Here is a 17,978-nt window from a genome sequence, read left to right on the forward strand (position 1 = left end):
GACTTCTACACACAGAGGGATTGCCAGGAAAGCAGCAAGGGTGTGTGGCTCAAATTCTATTTTGCATCTCCCTCGAATAAAATTAGCACAACACGGCCTGATTAATCTTATATTTAACATTTCCTGGGGTGAAAGAGTGACACCGAGGCACAGACAAAAGAACAGCTCTACTTTGAAACCACTTCCACTTTATTTATTCATGATTTACAATGCCAAGGTATTTTATTTTGTTGTCTTCACATTAATAACATTGTTATAACTAAATGAAATACATTTTAAACCTTTTTTTATTACATGCATAAAATAGCCATTACTGTGGACTTCCCTATCAATCTTTATATATATATATATATATATATATATATATATATATATATATATATATATATATATATATATAAGGGAGGCTGTGTGGTCCAGTGGTTAAAGAAAAGGGCTTGTAACCAGGAGGTCCCCAGTTCTAATCCCACCTCAGCCACTGACTCATTGTGTGACCCTGAGCAAGTCACTTAACCTCCTTGTGCTCCGTCTTTCGGGTGAGATGTAGTTGTAAGTGACTCTGCAGCTGATGCATAGTTCACACACCCTAGTCTCTGTAAGTCGCCTTGGATAAAGGCGTCTGCTAAATAAACAAATAATAATAAAAGGTGCTCTCCTTGAATATGAACCCTCTCCCACAAGTTTAGATTGCTATGGCTGTTGTGCAAAGCCCATTCTGGATCATACAATGAAGCAGCAAAACCTACCAGTGGTTCATACTTCCACTGTGTTTGCGACATATCTGTGTCTTTATCCAAAGGATCTTTATAGTTGAACAAGGAAGCAGAATACAATGGAATCCGTCGTTCTTTATCGTATAGGGAAACTCTGGCATATTCTGGTGTAATTGCTATCTTCAAATCCAGTGAGTTCCTGGCTCTTATAAAAGAACTTCATGCATGGACTATTTTGAAATGTGTCAGAAGTCAACAGTTGTATTCACTGACCACAAAGTGATCAGAGCAAAAAAAAACCACAGATCAAGGAGGAGAGCATGGTTCAGATCTCAACTGGAGGGATTTTCTATCTCTTCTTACACGGTTTTAGCTTTGCAGTGCCCTCTGTTTCAATGCTGCTCTCAGCAATGCAGGTCCGTTTCAAACAAATCACATGATCATGCTAATGGAGAGGTCTGATTGGTTGGTTTAACAAACCTGATTTACAGTGAGTGGAATTCTTGGCACTGTGGTCATTGGTAATGCTGTCATTGTAATATTTAAATATTTATACCCCAAAACTCAAGACACATACATGTTTTTAATATGCAACTTTTATTAAAACATGGGTCATGGGTCATAAACATACATACACGCAAACAGAGCAGAACACGTGGCTTTCCCTAACTACTAAGCAGATTTTTTTTTTTTTTTACTCGTCCCTGTTAAACATTTTTTGTTTTGTTTACAGATGCAATTTTGAGCAGTCTGTTGTTTTAACTCTTTTTGGTTGTTGAAAAATAAAGACATTCCACTATACTGTACACAACAATTTTTTATGGACGCCAAAAAAAACTACAATTTCTTAAAATAAACATTAGCAGTTACTTTGTTAATTAGTATATATAGCATCGTTGCAAAGCATCGTTTCTCAATTCTACCGTTCTTCAATATTAAGTTTGTCTTTCAAGATATCCGTGCATAGTCGCGGATTGATGACGTAGCGCGTCACAGGCAGAGGAGGGCGCTTTCCATAGAAACAGGAGGACGCTTGTTTTGGTACGCTGAGTAACTCTGCTGGGAGAAGGTTTTAGATTTGTAAGGTAAAGTATTTTCCCTAATAAGCCCACGATAAACAGATCATTTTGCAGATTGATGTCAATTTTTAATCAGCACAATAAAAAGTCACTGCACCTGCTCTGAAAAAGAGTTCGTCATTTTTCGATTACATCTGAATTGTATCCCATTTATATGTGATACGTTTCTTTTGATGCTCAGATATAAGTGATGCGTTTTTGTTGATGCTCAGTACTTTAAAGACTGGCTAGTCTTGAACATGTAGAAATCATTGAAACTTTACATTTACCAGTTGTGTCCAAAAGGGTGTAGATGTTAATCTGCTTGTAGACTTTATTTTCACCGGTGTATTTGGTCACGATTAAACATTTCAGTTTTATTTCAAAGTATGTGGAATCGCAGTGATTCGAGAAGCTCGGCTCTGGCGAGAGCGCAGACGCAGCTCCGCGGAAAGCGAGTATCCAGCGCCACAAACGAGTCCAAGGATGAGTTTCAGGTAGCGCTACTGTTCATTACTTACTAAACATGACAACTACACCAGGAGTGCCCCATTGCTGCTCACCCTGTAGCTGTTGATGAAATTAAACAAATCACGTATAACTGAATGCTTAATCGGTTCAATAAAACCATTTAGAACATATTTATTTATTTATTATTTAAACAGGAGGTTTACCCATTGAGACCGAGGCCTCATTTACAAGGGGGTCTGTATATAGCAAATGGTGTTAAACTATAGTAAATGCATATAACTGTGGCAAAATTACAGTGCTAAAGTTTTTTTTAAGGGATTAAAGACAAATTTTACTGTTTGTGAACCAGGAGTACATGGATGCACTGACGAAAAAAACGAACGCTTTAAAAGTCAGCCAGACTCCATTTCAGGACCTGAGCGATCTTTCAATGGAAGACACGGACAGCGAAATGAAGGAGAACCGAATTGTCAAAAGCAAGACAACGCACAGAGAAGACGACCGTGAAAAGACTGTGGTGGAAAGCAGGTTTTTAAAAAAAGCGTCCCAGTCTGTCAAAGGAAGCCAGTCCCCAACAATGAGTAAAACATCAAGTAAAACAAACCCAACTGCTCCAAAGGCTGCGTCCACGCAGAGAGGCTCCACCAGTGCAGCTCTGAACAGACTGGCTCTCATAGAGAATAAAATCATGAACAGAAGGCGAGCCAGGGACCATGCAGACCCGGACGCCGATCTATGGGCTTCAGATGAAAAGCCCTTCTCTGTCCAGTCCAGCAGCGATCACAGCACCCGGGGCAGCAGCAGGTTTCTCAAGAGAAAGCCTCCAGACTCTAAAGGACCGGACCCTGCACAAGTTGAACAGACTGCAGGAGGCCTTCAGAAGTCGCACCCCAAACTGACGCGTAAACAAGTCACTGTGGACAGTGATGAGGAGGATATGAAGAAGCTGTTAGGCAGCTCAGCGGTAATGTCAGAGGAGAGCTTCATTAAACAAGAGAGACCAGCTTCCAGAGAGAGCCCAGCACCTGCCAGAAAGGTATATTGTGTGTGTGTGTGTGTGTGTGTGTTGGAGCGCAAGGTGCGAGTTAAATGGCAGTGGTATTGGGCTAATTTGCCATTCCTGTTTTAACAGTAGATGAAACTGCTGCTTGAATTAGTGTCATTGCTGCTCTCCACAGAAGCTAAGCAAAGCTGACAGCTTGAGATCTTCTCCTATGATCTTTGCCGTATAATAGTTGTCTGTTGCTATGGAAAAAATAATGAAAAGTACAAAAATCCTGTAGCAAATGTTCTTCTTTATTATCTATAAATCAGTGATTAAGTGTAAATATTAACGTGTAAATCGCTGATGTCATCAATACTGTGCATGTGCTTTGTTGTATAATATTTATTTTCAGGTTCTGTATTCTGGCTGTGTTGGCTAATGACAAAACACTGATGCACCTTACTGTGTTTTATTTTTTAGTCTTTCTTGAAGAGCGATCGAAAGACACAGCCAAGATCTCCTTCCCCACCCAGAAGAAGCCCCCTTTCCAGGACCCCCTCCCCTCGTCGATCCCCACTCAGGACTGTCTCCAGAACCCCCTCCCCTCCCAGAGGCCTCTCCCCCAGGAGGATGTTGTCTCCGAGAATGAAGTTCATTAAGAGATCGTCCTCTTCCCTGTCCCTGAGGAGTGATGTGAAATCTGTGGAGGAGCTGTTCCCTAGCGTGCTGGAGTCTGAGGGTGTGATCAGTGAGAGAAGCGATGGCTCAGATGGTAAGCGTGGTCATGATAGACTAGGGAGAGGAGTTTAGGCTGTGGTCATGGTAAAATGAGTTAGGTGGTGTCAACTTAGCATGCAACTACTACCCCATTTGGTAGTTTGCACTTTTGCAGGCAAATTGCTTTTGTGGCTGGATGTAGCAGACTAAGAGTATTGGGCTGTAGTGCAACAGTTAAGTGACTGAATTGGTACTTTTCCCAGTTAAGTAATTGTAGTGATACTGGGTTTTATTGCCATGCAAGCATTCCCAAGTGTATGGTACAGTAAGCCATACTGGTGCTGTATAGTTTTGTAAGAATACTCTCTAGTTACAACTTGTATGGTGATTGTTGGCATGCATGTTTTTGTTTTTTAATTATTTGTTCTTCTGCATTAAATGTGGATAGCTTGGCCAATCCAATCAAAATCCAATATAAAAGGTAACATTCATTCAGAATTTGGCTTTATAACAATGCAGGGTGTCCCGTAGTTTTTACGTATTTCATAGAATACTATAATTAAGCAATTGTTTTTGGAATTATCTTTATCGCTGCGGTATCAGAAATATTTAACCATTTTATATTACTGGGATGGTTTTCAGATTTCAAACTAAATATTATGACCTTTGAGGACCTTGTGCCGGCAATATTGGGAGAAACAGAGGCACCAGAAGAAAGGCAAGAAAAGGTACAGTAAATGAACATCTGGTCATAATTATTCTTGTGTAAACATAAAGGTACAAAATGAACTTCAAGTAACTGTACTTTTCATCTTCCAGACAAAATCCAGCAAGACCATTAACACTACAGACAGCAAAGGACCACAGGGCTTTTCTCAGCCAGCAAATCTGAATCAGGTGGACGGCACTGCTGAATACGAGAGCGACTTTGAGAGCGAGATCCAGACAGTCTCCGAAAAGACAATTGGTGAAATCTCAGAACGTCTAAACGACGACTCTCCAGCCAGCATGGTCCAGGAAGTGTCTGGAAGATCTCAAAGAGAGGCGTGGAGCGAACAGTCTGGGTACTCAGCCGAGGAGAGGGCTAGGAAGAGAGAGCACACAGAATCAGATCCCTCCTGGTCGTATCCAGGCAGAACGGAAGGGGGTCGCTCCAGCACTGACTCCTCGTACTCAAGGGCTTCCACATATTCAAGTCCATCTCCGTCTGGCACACTCACGCCAACCCCTCGCAAAGGGAGATCGAGCAAGCACAGGGCTGTCAAAGAGGCAGGAGTGCAGACGCAAGCCACTGGATTAGCCTACAACTGGTCCAACGGTTGGTAACATTCTTTAAATTCTTCATACCCACATGGGTAGTTTTAATATGCAGTACTAAGTCTCCTTTTGTCCCTCGGTGCATTAGCTTTATTTTCTTATTTTGTTTAAATAAAATGCATAGTGTTTCTAGTAGGCATTAACCATGTTCACCACACCTCTTCTGTCTCTGTAAGGTATGGCAGTATTGGGTCCATCGATTGGAGCAACGTATGTGGATCCAACTCCCATTGCAAGCCATGTTGTTGGCGCTGATGCGCTAGAAGGTAAAATAAGATTATGTAGATTTAAATATTTTAAAATCTGACTTTAATGCCATGATATAGAGGAAGACAAGGTTGTGTGGTCACCGATTCTTCAGACACTGGTGACGATCAGATGATTTATTTTTTTCCCTCCAGCTCTCACAGCCTACAGTCCTGCAGTGTTTGCTTTAAACGACATGCTGAAGCAGCAGTTGGCTTTGACGAGGCAATTTGCAGAGACCAGCCGGTATCTTCACACTTCTCTTCTTGAATCACTTGGACCAGAAAACTACCACTATACAACGTTAGAGGATACTAAAGAGGCAAGTGAATGGGAGGGGGTTCGCATACACCGAGATCTCAACTGTACTGCCACTAAACACACTACAAGAAGTCAGGGTTTCAGGGGTGTATTTAACTTTATTTTAGTATATTCACATTTTCATAGGATTTTAAACCCAATACACGGTTGTTTAATGTTACTGTCCAGAGGTATGAAGTGAATGCATGCGTCTAACTTGAGATTTGCAATTTCTTGTTTTAATAGTTTATACGTAATTGCAAGCCTCCACCTCTAACTATGGAAGAGGCTTTGGAAGAGGTGCTTCAGGATATGAGGGAGTATCATTACATCTGAACGCAAGCAGGACGCTACAGAAGAAATGGAAACAGCCTCGGAGATTTATTTTGATTTCGAAAGTGAACGGCAAACGTACTCATCTTATAACAGACAATGCTGTGGAACAAAACAGAAAAGTATATGGCTGATGTATTCTAACCAAATAAATGTATAAAGAACTGTGTTTACCTGAAATTAAGATTTTAGATTTAAAAAAATAAAAAATGGGTCCAAAATTGACATTTATGGTGTTTGCCGTGGCCCAAATTTAAAGGTGTTTTTTTGTTTTTTTTTTTTTTTTTAAAGTTTCATAAAGTTACTTTAGGTGCTCATGAATGTGTTTGCTTTTTTTAAAGATTACTGCCATGTAAATAAGGTGTTTGAAGATTTTAATTTTGTACTAAAAATACACCAAAGAATGATGACTCCAGCTTTGAAATGTGAAAAAAATATTTGCCATAATTTTTATATGTACCAATCCAGTATCAATCTAGATGAACTGAAAATGCAACACATGTCCCATGGAAAAAGGAAGAGTTATTTGCATCCTGTGACAGTAACGTGAACTGCAACAAGAAACATAAAATCAAAAAAATCACAGTCTCTTTGATTCAAGTTGGCTTTTATAGTTAACAGACAATAAATCTCAGTTACCTAAACAAAAAGTGGCCCAAAATGTTTTATGTAACTTGTTCAAACGGAGTCAATGGTAAAGTAATACATCAGTATTATACTGTATATATAAAAAATAACACACAACACATTTGTCTGTCTATTTTTACAATTTTTCTTAGTACGCCCTTTCTAAAATCTGGGGGGTGGCAAGGGGACTCGACAAGAAGAAACATTATTCTCAGCTTGCTGTAGGGAAACATTTTCTAAAAACAGATGTTTGTGTTTAGTAAACAACAGAAAAAGGCCATTCTTTGTGAACGCTGAACAGAGCATGTGTGTGACCCGGTCGCTGAGTTCAAGAGGTCACTGCTACTCCTGGGGCGGGGGGTCTGGAGGATCCTGGGGCACTGGAACTACGTTAGGGAAAAAAAAACAAAAACACACACAACACAATTACTTTCACATCTCAAAACAACACGCATTTAACAGCTAGTGAGAAAAACAAACACGTAACAGGTCAGCTCTATCAGTGACATTTATATACTTGAGTGGCTAACTAGTTAACAAGGCGGCAAGCCTCAAACTGCTAATATAAAAAGAGGTTTATGGCTTATTCTAAGTTTCTTTGTTGGGCAGAAATAGACTGTGTTGTAAGCATACACAACTAAGGAAGGCTAAAAAGAGACTGCTCAGAATGTTTGACATGTTTTTTTAAAGCAATTTTCTTCTTCTCCAAAGCAACACAACCAGTTCCTTTTGTTATCTATAAACCCCCCTCAAGCAAAGAACAGATAGATCTTCAGCAAACCTAAAAGGGGACCACTGATAATTAGATTTAGATAGCACATTAATGCGTGGAAGTCTGGCCCCTAGTTCGTCTTCAAACACAAATGAAAACTACTCTTTTACCTTCATCCCTTGCCTTCATCCGTGCAATGAATGAATAGCTTTTGTTTCTTCTGTAGTTCTCATAAGGATCGTCGAGGGTCACCCCCACTCCTTTGTACTGGTCCCATTTGTCCCGCACATCTCCTCCTTTAATTGGGTCCTGGATTCCTTGCTCCTTGACCCCCAGCCCACCAGAACCACTCCAGCCTAGAATCACAATGAAAATAAATAATAATTACAATCCAATCAGAAACTGCTTTCCAACAACACTCCAATCTAATGATCTCATTAGTAAATAAAACCAAATCCCAAATCAAAAGCCACAGGAATTATTCCCACCATTTGTCCATACTATGTTTCTGCACAATAAGCAATTCTCAAAACAAAATCGAGGAGTATGAATCCTTACCCATCTTCATCAACATCTGGTGTCCTTTGTTCTCTTCTCCCAGCCTCTGATCTGGTATTATGGGGGCAGGAGCAGCACCAAGGCCAGAGGTGGAACTATAAAATGAATAAAAAACACAACTTAATGGCCGGGTGCAAATACAGATCAAGGACATGCATACTAGAGAAAGGCTTGATTCATCCAGAACTTTAAAAACAACAAAGAAAAGGCACATCAGGTCTACCTGCCCCCTTTCACGCTTTCTGGAATGTATGGAGCTTAAAATCATTCAAAACTTCTCAGCTGCTTACGGTGGAGTTGGACTGCGTGACTTGGACCTCCTCTTCTTCTTCTTCTCTGGAGAGTGGGACCGAGAACGAGACCCAGATCTGGATTGAGAGCCGCTGCGGGAGGATCGGGAGCCACTCCTGCTCCTGCAATTCAAAACAAAACAAATACATTCAGTAACAAACACGTCTACCCGCAACAGCACGTTGCTGTAGCATCTTAAATAAAAAGCGTACTAAAAGCTGAAGCTGTCTTGTAGGTCTAGCTTGTACGTTAAAGTTAGCTGTAAACTGTTGCAGCCAGAAGAACACCTTCAGGGTGTACGAATCAATAAATCGGGCGGCACATCCTTACCTGGATCGCGAGCGGGAGTAGGATCGGGAGCGAGAACGGGATCGGGAGCGAGATCCAGAGGAGGAGCGTGAGGACTTGGAAGATCTGGAGCTGGACTGGGAGGAGGATCTCTCCCGGCTTTGGGATCGGCTGTGTGAGAGGCTGGCTCGAGCACTGAGGGGAGAGAACAGGAGGCCAGTTACGCTGCAGATCGCTGGGTTTGAAACTTGACAGGCTTATTTATAAAAGGCTGTTCCCCTGTGATGCCACGGGGACCTCCCGTCAATAGCAAATCAGGCAAGATTCAAGCTCGCTGAAATGAACTTTATAATCCGCACACATCTTACCTGTTTCGTTTTTCCTGCCCCTTTTTCCTTCTCGCTCTCATTTTAGCTCTAAAGAATTCATAAAGGCCGTTCTGTTCCCAGCCCTCACTGCAAGAAAACAGGACAATACCACTTCATACATACAATCACATATACTGTAAAATCTACATCTGGAAAATTAGTGCCTGTACATAGCAGTATCAGCTTCTCAATTCAGTTTTTGCTTGGATATATATATATATATATATATATATATATATATATATATATATATATATATATATATATATATATACACACACATAAAATGATCCCTTATAGCAAGGAATGCATTTGTAATTTAAACATTTGTTTTAAAAACTATACTTGGTTAATAGGATTTTAGGTTTTCCACTTACTGAGCCTGTAACCTGCAAGGCTGAAACGCTACACCACAACCCACACAGCACCTGCTTTGAATGTCATTGCTCTGCAATGTTTCAGTGGCGTTACCTGTTCCTTGGTCTGTCGTGCGATGGGGGGCTGTAGAATGCCTCGACAGCAGCTAGGAGCCGATCACTGGGGGGCATGGGCGGTGGCAGGCGGATATCTTTGGGATCCAAGGACTTGTAATCATGATCTTCAAGCTGGTCAAAAAGAAAAGGGATGTGCAAGTCATCCTGTTAACCCAAGACAAGACTTCAAATTTAGCGCAGACGGAACAACAAGAGGGCATTAGTGGAAGCCGAGTAAAAGTAAGTTTAGAACAGAAGGTAGGAATCACTTTTTTTACACAGAGTTATAAATGCATGGAATAGCCTACCGGGTGAAGCATCTAAAACACTGGGAACATTTAAAAAAACACTAGATTCTGTTCTTTTAAATGAGTTCCCCCCCAGTAGGAGAGAATGGTGTGCTAACTAGGGACGAGCCTAGATGGGCCGAATGGCCGTTTCTCATTCCCAACCTTTTCATGTTCTAACTATGAGCACAACCCTGCCTACCTTTACAAGTGGAGCCATCAGCCCAGCTGGCAGATCAAAGTAGGGAACGTTGGGCACCAAGCTGGGGTCATCGTGGTTCACATGAGCAGGGCCCTGGCGCCTCATGTGAGGAGGCTGCCCATTAAACCCGTGGGGCGGCGGCCCCCCGAAGTCGGGGTGCGTGGGCCCGCCCCAGGGGGGGTGCTCTCCAATCCCTGGGGGAGGGATTCGGTGTCCAGGGTGATGGTGCGGTGGACCCAGTTCTGAGATGGAAATAAGAGGAGAGGGCTGTTGGTTAAAGAATCTAGTGTTTACCAATTAGCACCTTTTTCCCTGCAGAGAGATTAGTTCCAGAATGGCACGTCACTTAGTCATGTTAACCCTTTGCGGTCCATTGTCGGACTGGGTCCGACATTGCAATTATTCCTCACAGGTCCTTTGTCGGACTGGGTCCGACATCATTATAGCAACGCAATAAACGGGTGTTTAGTCGTTTTTTCTCCGGAAAAAGCCGAGAAAACCATTCAATTGCCGAGTGGTAGCGACAGGAGCCGAGACAAGTCGGAAAAAAAAAAAAAAAAAAAAAAAAGGCGTATTTCATGAATAGTCATACATGGTATCAGGTATCAGATAATGGGCGTCCATAATAAACAAGCTGGCTAAGTGCGTCAGCGCACTGAGACTATCATGGACATTTGCAGAGCTTTTTTCAGATGTTATAGTAATAAAATAATGACTTTGATCGCATTATTGAGGAGTTTGGTGATAAAACGAGTGATCTGGAGATGATCGATCGGTATGTACGACTATTATTATTATTATTATTTATTTCTTACATAGGTGAACGCTATAGCAAACAAAAGGCTGGGGAGGGGCTGGAGATGCCTAGTGTGTGCTTTGTTGATATGCAGGGCCATTTAAACCCGTTTGACTGTGAAAAAAAACACTTTTAAACAGCGCGTATAAAATTAACTGCGCGTGTGAAAATTAATTATTCCTGGCGTGCCTGACGCGCGATTAATAAATGGACCGCAAAGGGTTAAGGTGTATGTGTGCACTCTCTGAATATGAGTCCATATATAAATAATACTGTTCTGACTATTTGCAGATGATGGTGTTCAGATTTGGAAGCAAACGTGAAGAGCATACAGGATTGTGACAGAACGGAATGGATCGTCATCAGATAGAGGGACAATGACCTGGACTTTTTTTTTTGGGAGAAAAACAAAAATACACAATTGTATTAAATTGTAGTAAATTGCAGTGACCAACAATAAGACAAGCCTTATAACCGATACACTGTGGCTAATTATTAAGCTCACAATAAAACCTGGAACAGCTAAAACTGCAGTGAAAGCCATACTTCTGTCTATGTCAGAATAACTTTAACATAAAAAAGGTCCCCAGCAGGCGGGGCGTCCTTACCTCCAGGGAAGTCTCCCTGTGGGTAGTCGAAGCGATGCGGGGGGTAGGGGGGCCTGTCGAAGTGATGGCGGGGAGGGAAGTCATCCTGCATGAAGCGCGGTGGGAAGCGGGTGAAGTTGTGCGGATGGGGCGGCTGGTTGAACTGGGGGGGCTGCTGGTGGGGTGGAAAGGGGCCTCGGAAGTGCTGGGGGCGCTGCATTCGGAAGGGGGCTTCCCGCTGCCCCCAGGGCGGCTGGTCCGGCTGGTTGCTCCAGGGGGTATCGTACTGGTTGCTCCAGCTGGAGTCGGACTGGCTGCTCCAGGGTGTGGCCTCGCGCTGGCTGTTCCAGTTGGGGTCTCGCTGCTCGTTCCACAGCCCCTCGTGGCTGTTCCACGGAGGGCATGGTGGGGGGGCCTGGGAAGGCGGGAATGGAGGCTGCTCAAACGGCTTGGGGAAAAAAAAAAATGAAAGCATCATTTGTATTGTATCCCAAAACCCAAAGCACTTTGTTTTTCACATGGATCTTAGTACAGTAAAATGTATTTTAGTATTATATTGAGCAGTGTGGAATAGTGGTTAGGGCTCTGGACTCTTGACCGGAGGGTTGTGGGTTCAATTCCAGGTAGGGGACACTGCTGCTGTACCCTTGAGCAAGGTGCTCCAGTAAAAACCCAACTGTATAAATGGGTAATTGTATGTAAAAATAATGTGTACAAAATAATGTAATTGTATGTAAAAAATAATGTGATATCTTGTAACAATTGTAAGTTGCCCTGGATAAGGGTGTCTGCTAATAAATAATAATAATAATAATAATAATAATAATAATAATAATATTTATAGTTAAGGATCAACAACTACTGTCACTTTATACCTGCACAACCAGACCTAATTATTTCACAAATCAAAAAATAAAATAAAGTGCTCCTAAAATTAAATAAACTGTGCCCATTCTTAATTAAAAAATATAATAATAATAATAATAATAATAATAATAATAACAACAACAGTGTTTGTGGACCAACAGTGGTTCAATAAGAAACAAGCAGACAGCTGTATCAGCTAGTGTCTTCATCAGTATAATGGGCTGTAGTGGACCTAAAGACAAAGAGAAAACGCTTTATTCTGGTACAGTACTAGGTTGTGCTTTAAGAATGTGTGCAGCAGGTACCGGCTGTTGCTGCTGCTGCGGTCCCCAGGCTGCAATGCCGTGCGGAGGGTCGAACCAGTTTGGCTTGGACGTGGGTATGGGATCGCCGGGCGCTCGGGCGGCTGTGGGTGCAGCTCCTGGATCCTGCGCCCCAGCCTCGGCAGCATCGTACTCCCCAGAAAGCGGCAGGGCTGCTTTGGCATCACCTGAGGAAATTCAACAAGCTTGAGAAGGATTCCTTCCATTTACTCTTTTTCAAAACATTTCTCCATAAAACTCCAGCTGCAGGCACCGTTTTCAAGTGTGTTCTAGGGAATGCATGGAAAAGTTTGGACTTTTAAAGCTTTTTATTGTTTGTTTTACTCCAAAGTGTTATTTGTACAAACACACACATGTTAAAGTTAGAAATCTAGAAATAAACTAGAAACTTCTGTTATTTGTTTCTCAGTTATTGTGGGGTTTTTTTTACTCATTTTGCAACATTAATAGTAGAAAATGAAGCGAAGGTTTTTCCTAGTGGGCCGACAAGCCCAAGCGATTATTGACAGGTATCAGGGTTATTGACGGGCAACAGGGGCAGCTCACCTGGTTGCCTTGCTGCAGCAGATCCTGGAGTGGAAGGTCTCCCCTCGCTCTCCGCTACTCCCAGCTGCGCAGCCGCCACCACCACCTGCTGCTGCTTTATACTGCTAACAAACTCTTCATGCTGCGTTTTCAGAGTCTGAATCTGCTGCTGAAAGGCCAGCTGAACAGGCTGCACGACTGCAGCATACTCAGTGATTACTGAAGCCTGCAGTGAGAAAAAAAACACAGTTAAAAAAGTGAAATAAATAAATGGATTCTCCTGTTGAAGTATAATCTAGTCCACTAATATACTGATTTAGCAAAACTATGCACATCCAGTAGGATAATGTTTCAGGTCTACAGACCTGCATACGCCAACACAAGAAACTGAACCCAGCAGGTGGTTGTTCTGAAGGCGCTGTTGTATGTGGATCACATGACTCACCTGGTAGTGCCCCAGTCCCAGAGCTGGACTCTGCAGCAGATCATGTGACTCACCTGGTACTGACCCAGTCCCAGAGCTGGACTCTGCAGCAGATCATGTGACTCACCTGGTACTGTCCCAGTCCCAGAGCTGGACTCTGCAGCAGATCATGTGACTCACCTGGTACTGACCCAGTCCCAGAGCTGGACTCTGCAGCAGATCATGTGACTCACCTGGTACTGTCCCAGTCCCAAAGCTGGACTCTGCAGCTGCTGGATTGTAGCCTCGTCAAAGTAACCGTTCTTTTCCCAGAGATGCAAGAGCTGAACAGAAAGAAAACAGGTCATGAAAAAATAGAAATCTATTTCACACACACACACACTATATATATATATAAAAAATGAAAAACAACTTACTCTTGCAATTTTCTGCTGCTTGTCCACTTCTACTGCCAGGAAGCTGGTGCAATAGATGGGAACCACCACCTTCTGCAGGGCTGCAAGGAGGTCTCGCTGCTGCTTCCTCTGGCTAGTTAAAGAAATAATCGGGAACCAAGTACTGTACAACAAAACTGTACTGATCTGCTTTTACCAGCCACAGCAGATTTGTTAGCAAGTCCCTGAAAATGAATTATTACTGGATTCTCAGCTGAAGCACTATCCTTGCACTATTACATTACTATTATGTCATTGTTTATATATGTATTTGGTTTTAATTCTAACTTGCTGCATCTTATCTTATGCTGTATTTTAGTCACATAATTTGCACTATACTGTATTTAAATATTGTTCTGCATTGTAACCCTTGTAAGTCGCCTTGGATAAAGGTGTCTGCCAAATAAATAAATCATGAAATGTTTTAATAGCAAGTAAATCTGACCAGATAAAAAACACCTTTACAAAAGGCCAATGCCAGTGGTTGCATGGCTACCCCCCAGTGCATGCATCCTGTAAAATGCACAATGCACGGGTCCTCACCAGTGATGCAGAACGTCATTCATGAGATAGATGAGATGCAGGCGAAGCTCGAAGTGCGCCCCCTCCACTGTGATGCGATTGCGGAGGTGCCCAACCATCAGCTCGCAGTGCTGCGGAGTCTTTGCGTTGTTAAACATCCAGTTCTTTCCAGCCTTACAAGAGAAGACAAGAAATACACGCTAGGATCCCAAGCTGAAACACAACCCCCTTGGCTCGGGGTATTAGGATAGGGTGCGGCTATTTTAATTACTGTAAAAACTAGACATATCTGCAGCAGCTTCATTTTGCGGATGTCTCGCTGCGGGCGTATTTAAAGCAACAAATGTTTGCGCATGTAAACTGTATAAACTATATTCAGTAATTCTGCAGCATGTATATATTTTGCAGATTTTTAATAAAAAGCGAAATTAAGTGAATATTTCATGTCAGCACTATTAACCCAAAGTGATAAGAAAAATATATACATATATATATATTTTTTTTTAAATCTCCTGCTGTAGGTGATTCTCAAAGAAATGGTAACGGAGAATGCCGCCCCCCAATGCTTCACCTAGTACTTACTGAAATAGCATCTTTAGTGCAGGTGTCAATGATTGGCTGCAGCAAGCTGTCGAATTCACTCATGTCCAGCTGAGTCTCCAGCAGCAGTTTCTGTGTCTGCTGCTCTGTCGCCAGGACAATCGCTGCGCTCACTTGTTCCTGGAGGGGAGGGGGGGGATACAAGCCGCATAATTCAAAGAACTGTTCCTTCTAATTTATCAAAACGCCGTGTTCCCCGTCAGCTTTGCAATGCAACTGGCTATGCAAAATCTGCGCGAATACAAACTGTACTTATGTAATTTGCTTCCATTACATGTAGACTTAACTTTTGCGGTTAACAAAATTAGAGCAAGTTATCATAACAACATAGTTAAAGAGAACATTTAAGTAACGGGTAGATGACAGTTAAAAATGCTCCCCAAAGAAATGACAAAGTAGCCTGTCCTCAAATGAGGGCAACGGCACTTAAATCACGTAATCAGGTGGCTTAAAACAGGTTCTTAATACAGGCTGAAGTTATATCAGGGAGCTCTTCCCTGGCTCAGCTCCAATATAAGCGTTGTGTGTGCAGTAATGTTGCACTATAGCCAGGTACAGACATCCTAGATTGGGAATGCCCTACCTGTCGGAGGGTGTGCAGATGCTGCTCTTGTTGCTGCAGGTTCCACTGGCTCTGCTGGATGAGCTCTTCCAGGGATGGAGAGGCTGCTGCAATGGGCGGAGGAGCCATGGTCTGCAATGGGGGCTGGGGGTCTGGAGCATCCTGCTGCTTACAATGCACTGGGGGTGAAAAACAAATTCATTGAGAACATAATGCTTACTGCAAAACCACATCGCTTTCAGTCAAACATACAGAAATCAAGACATCAAAACAAAAAGTCACTAATGCAAGGTACACACAGGCAACGTAACTTTATTACTATAGTAGAGGAAGGTTTCATTGCGTTTATACTATTTGCCTCAGCAGTTATCTTTCGGTTTTCAACTCAGTTTTGGAGGCAGCTCTCCCTCTACTGCAGATCAAGCCTGCAGCTTTTGCCAGTCATCGACAAAATAAATATGAAAAATAACAGGGGAGGCTTTCCCATTGCTGAGAGTTTGAAAATATAATTGCTAAATAACATAACATTCTAATAAATACCTTCCAACTTATACTCTTCACAATCGTGTGTAGTAGAATCTATAGGGGGAAAAAGACACCTTTAATACAGTACACTATAGTAAGAAAAAAGATTAGCAGGGAGAGGCTCTCTTTCTGAATTGGTCATGAAATTCTGGAACAGTATTGTTTGAATTACATTTGCCATACTGCCAGTTCTGCTTTAGCCCTGAATCTATATAATGTAGTTGGACTGGACAGAATTGTACACTGTACTGTACAGTTTTAGAGGACATTTGTATTTTTTATATAAACGTACGTGGCTGTTGCTCGAAGGCAAGTTTGTATCTGTAGTAGTTGAAAAATTCCCCTCCGAAAAGGAAAGAGAATTTGGGGTTCTCTTTCTGCTTCTCCATAGTCATCTTCTCAAATTCAGGCCCATTGCGAGCCACGAACTGAGCAAGCTTGTCAATGACATTCCTCAGCTCCTGATCTGTAAATAGAATTAGGAGAAAATGTGAAGAAATGGTTGCAAAAAAATAACACACAAAAAAACATGCATGTACTGCAGTGGCACCTGCCTATCACCAGCTTTTAACTAAATCTACTAGGGTAACAGGGGTGGAAATTAGACTCCTACTGCATGGCAGTTTCACCCATTCCAGGTTTTACTACGAGCTTGATTAGCCCCAGTGCACAGGCAACAATCTCAGCTGTGCCTTATTAAACTCATAGTAAAACCCTGAATTGATCACAATGCTATGCAATGGGAGTCTTACTTCGACCCCTGGGGTAATGTATAACTTTCTCAACTCTCACCATTAAACAATATTCCCACAAGCCATTATTATGTTCTGTGGGTAGTGTGGTTTTCCAGACTGTGTGGCTATGGTGAAGTCCGTTCAACCTGCCATCACACAGCAGCTTCACTTCCTGTGCAGCGGTTATTAGGACCCCTGTATAAAACGCTCATGTCGGAATGGTCCATTGCTGTGCTGTTATATTCAATACAACATGCTAACATGTACTCCAACAGCGCAATGAGCAACCACAAACACGCAGGGCAGGTTGGACAGCAATATGATCGAATGACACATTTTAACATGAAAAAGGACTAACTGATATATAGGCAGACACACGAGACATTTGGACAAACAGTACTCGCTGTTTCACAATAAAGACGATGCACGGTTGCGCATGTGGTAAGTGTTTAATGTCATTAACTCACAGCGTTTTAAACGTTGGCGTTCAGACAGCGCTCTACGGCAACACCAAATAAATAACAGACAGTGCAAATTTCAATACACAAACTATGGTAAGCGTGAGTGATCCTGGTGAACGGGCCCACGACATTGTGTGCAGAGCAGACAGGCACAGGTCCAGCAACACGCACGTTAGTTAAAAGCATTCTGTCGAGCTCATGTTTTCAATACCTACCCTCCGGGGGCGCTGGCACCTCCATTGCTGCTTAAGCCAGGATTCAGAAATGTCTTTCACTGTAAAATATCGATAGTTTATCTACAAAATCGAAAACCTTCCACCAACAACACAACGCGTCCGCTAACGACCCACACAATTTACTTTTTTTTACGACTGAAATAAAAAGAAAAGGCTACTAAAGTTTACTGCTGCCCCCTACCGGACAGGATGTTTCTCAGCAAATAAAAAAAAGACTTGGATCGTGGCACTGTGATTATATTTTTGTTATTAGGGAAAATAAAGAACCCTATAGTCACTTATTTTTCACTTTGTGTAAATACTGTGTACATATTAAGTAATCACACACTGGTTGTATGATTTGCTTTCTGTTTGTTACGTGGATAAGAATGTAAATTCTTGTTCTTATTGTATGACTTATATTGTAACACTTGAATGTATTTGTATTTGCTTGCGA

At 42.1% G+C, this 17,978-nt stretch overlaps 2 protein-coding genes across 4 annotated transcripts; one reads left to right on the forward strand and one right to left on the reverse strand.

The window, feature by feature from the left end:
* Positions 1–1,659: 1,659 nt before the first annotated feature.
* LOC117401449 (uncharacterized protein C19orf44) lies at positions 1,660–6,951 on the forward strand. Of its 2 annotated transcripts, none has more exons than XM_059014904.1 (9): positions 1,660–1,798; positions 2,147–2,268; positions 2,592–3,278; positions 3,708–3,999; positions 4,587–4,672; positions 4,764–5,262; positions 5,438–5,527; positions 5,663–5,829; positions 6,054–6,951. In XM_059014904.1, exons 2-9 carry the CDS (start codon positions 2,161–2,163, stop codon positions 6,141–6,143), a joined length of 2,019 nt encoding a protein of 672 aa, XP_058870887.1. In that variant the 5' UTR covers positions 1,660–1,798; positions 2,147–2,160; the 3' UTR covers positions 6,144–6,951. The 2 variants fall into 2 exon arrangements, with proteins under 2 accessions (XP_058870887.1, XP_033858060.3); XM_034002169.3 differs by having other exon boundaries at positions 1,661–1,798; positions 2,160–2,268.
* LOC117966379 (calcium homeostasis endoplasmic reticulum protein-like) lies at positions 6,731–17,723 on the reverse strand. Of its 2 annotated transcripts, XM_059014902.1 has the most exons (19): positions 17,522–17,723; positions 16,404–16,577; positions 16,127–16,165; positions 15,608–15,765; positions 15,007–15,144; positions 14,446–14,597; positions 13,885–13,996; positions 13,702–13,791; positions 13,066–13,270; positions 12,502–12,686; positions 11,351–11,777; positions 9,947–10,188; positions 9,456–9,589; positions 8,985–9,071; positions 8,659–8,811; positions 8,328–8,450; positions 8,038–8,132; positions 7,650–7,835; positions 6,731–7,153 (listed from the first exon to the last, which is right to left on the reverse strand). In XM_059014902.1, exons 1-19 carry the CDS (start codon positions 17,544–17,546, stop codon positions 7,110–7,112), a joined length of 2,769 nt encoding a protein of 922 aa, XP_058870885.1. In that variant the 5' UTR covers positions 17,547–17,723; the 3' UTR covers positions 6,731–7,109. The 2 variants fall into 2 exon arrangements, with proteins under 2 accessions (XP_058870885.1, XP_058870886.1); XM_059014903.1 differs by lacking the exon at positions 16,127–16,165.
* Between the last annotated feature and the right edge of the window lie 255 nt (positions 17,724–17,978).

This window comes from Acipenser ruthenus, chromosome 49 (assembly GCF_902713425.1).
Source record: "Acipenser ruthenus chromosome 49, fAciRut3.2 maternal haplotype, whole genome shotgun sequence".
Lineage (NCBI taxonomy): Eukaryota > Metazoa > Chordata > Actinopteri > Acipenseriformes > Acipenseridae > Acipenser > Acipenser ruthenus.

Bases quoted from the DNA above. Each gene is read 5' to 3' on its own strand.
- LOC117401449 (XM_059014904.1), top strand. From the start codon at position 2,161: ATGTGGAATCGCAGTGATTCGAGAAGCTCGGCTCTGGCGAGAGCGCAG. The intron at 5,263-5,437 runs GTTGGTAACATT...TGTCTCTGTAAG, and splicing joins AGCCTACAACTGGTCCAACG to GTATGGCAGTATTGGGTCCA. The intron at 5,830-6,053 runs GCAAGTGAATGG...TTGTTTTAATAG, and splicing joins CGTTAGAGGATACTAAAGAG to TTTATACGTAATTGCAAGCC.
- LOC117966379 (XM_059014902.1), bottom strand. From the start codon at position 17,546: ATGGAGGTGCCAGCGCCCCCGGAGG. The intron at 14,598-15,006 runs GTAAGTACTAGG...TTCTCTTGTAAG, and splicing joins GCACTAAAGATGCTATTTCA to GCTGGAAAGAACTGGATGTT. The intron at 11,778-12,501 runs GTACCTGCTGCA...TTTTTCCCCAAG, and splicing joins CGCAGCAGCAGCAACAGCCG to CCGTTTGAGCAGCCTCCATT.